At 49.7% G+C, this 1,586-nt stretch overlaps 1 protein-coding gene across 1 annotated transcript; it reads right to left on the bottom strand.

Annotated features, from left to right (window-relative positions):
• Positions 1 to 278: 278 nt before the first annotated feature.
• LOC101932439 (large ribosomal subunit protein P1-like) lies at positions 279 to 646 on the bottom strand. Its single transcript, XM_042855172.2, has one exon. It carries the CDS (start codon positions 623 to 625, stop codon positions 329 to 331), a length of 297 nt encoding a protein of 98 aa, XP_042711106.1. The 5' UTR covers positions 626 to 646; the 3' UTR covers positions 279 to 328.
• Between the last annotated feature and the right edge of the window lie 940 nt (positions 647 to 1,586).

Consider the following 1,586-nt stretch of genomic DNA (forward strand, 5'->3'; position numbering starts at 1 on the left):
ATGTTGCTGGAGGAACCCATGTAAACTGAAGGACGGCTCTTTCAAAATATATAATTTTGTTCTGTTTATTTCTGTATGAAAATATTTTTAACTTTATTTTGAAACATTTCCCTTTCCAACCCAAGTGTTGTTCTGTTTGCATTTTTGATGGAACTACTTGTCTTTGCAATGAAAATGTGTGAAACATTTGAATTTTCACAAGTTTTCAAGACAAAAGCCAGTTTTGCTTGAAAATTGGACTCATTTTGACTCAGCAATATTGTGTATATCATGATACAAAAAGTCAGTGTAGTCAAAGAGACCAAAGCCCATGTCATCATCAGATTCCTCAGATTCTTCTTTCTTTTCTTCCTTTCTTCTCCTCAGCAGAGGCAGCCCCACCAGCGGGAGCAGCACCCCCAGAAGGAGCAGCAGCAGTTGGAGCACCACCAGCTCCTACATTACAGATCAGGCTTCCAATGTCAATTTTAGCTAGAGCCTTTGCGAACAGGCCTGGCCAGAAAGGTTCAACATTTACTCCAGCTGCTTTAATAAGTGAATTAATTTTGTCCTCCGTGACGGTGACTTCGTCGTCATGCAGGATGAGCGTGGTGTAGATGCAGGCGAGCTCGGAGCTGGAGGCCATGGCTGAATGGGCGGGTGGCGGTGGGGCATGGTGCTAGTCACTGGGATGTAACGGCCTTAGCTTCAGCTGAAGGACATAGCACCTTTTGCGGCCAGAGAGACAAGAGAACCATTCATGACACTTTTCTCAAATACACTTATTTCCATATGGAAAAGCAACAAAAAAAAAAAAAATCAGAGTTTGTTACAGATATTTCTCACAGCTGTGCTGGGAAGTTTCTGGTCTGCACTGTGATCGGTCACATTTCTGGGGTTAACTGAACCTCTGTGGTCTGTGGTCTGCTTGAGGGTGCCAATTTAGGTTTCATGCTTCCAACCATCACCTCTGTATGGGTGGGGACCTGCAGCCCTCTTCCTCCAGACTGGGGATGTAGCCTTGCAGTCTCCCTGCAATCCACTGTGTTTATCCCAGTAGGTCTGAGCTTAGCCTAAGGATATGTCTACACTGCAATTAAAAACCTGTGGCTGGCCCATGCCAGTTGACTCAGACTCATGGGGCTTGGGCTAAGGGGTTGTTTAATTGTGGTGGCAACTTTTGGGCTTGGCCTGGAGTCCAGGCTCTAGGACCTTGCAAGATGGGAGGGTCCCAAAGCTTGGGCTGCAGCTCAAGCCTGAATGTTTACACTTCAACTAAACAGCCCCTTAGTCTGAGCCCTGTGAGCCCGAGTCAGCTGGCACGGGCCAGCCGCAGGTATCTAATTGCAGTATAGATATACCCATAGAGGCCCAGATCCGCAAAATGACGTTGCATTGCAAAGGTGAGTGTCACAGTGCCAGGGCCGCCAAGTGGGGCAATTTGCCCCAGGCCCCAGGCCCCGCACAGGCCCCCATGAGTATGTCGGAGGCTCCCCCCGCCTCCGTCTTCCCCCATCCCCCGGCGTCTCAGCTGGTAAGAGGGCGGGGCTGCGAGCTGCGGCCGAGCGGCTCCTGGACGCAGCGCGCTGAGGCTCCGGGAGAGGGGG

Source organism: Chrysemys picta, chromosome 3, assembly GCF_011386835.1.
Source record: "Chrysemys picta bellii isolate R12L10 chromosome 3, ASM1138683v2, whole genome shotgun sequence".
Classification (NCBI taxonomy): Eukaryota; Metazoa; Chordata; order Testudines; family Emydidae; genus Chrysemys; species Chrysemys picta.

Bases quoted from the DNA above. Each gene is read 5' to 3' on its own strand.
- LOC101932439 (XM_042855172.2), bottom strand. From the start codon at position 625: ATGGCCTCCAGCTCCGAGCTCGCCTGCATCTACACCACGCTCATCCTG.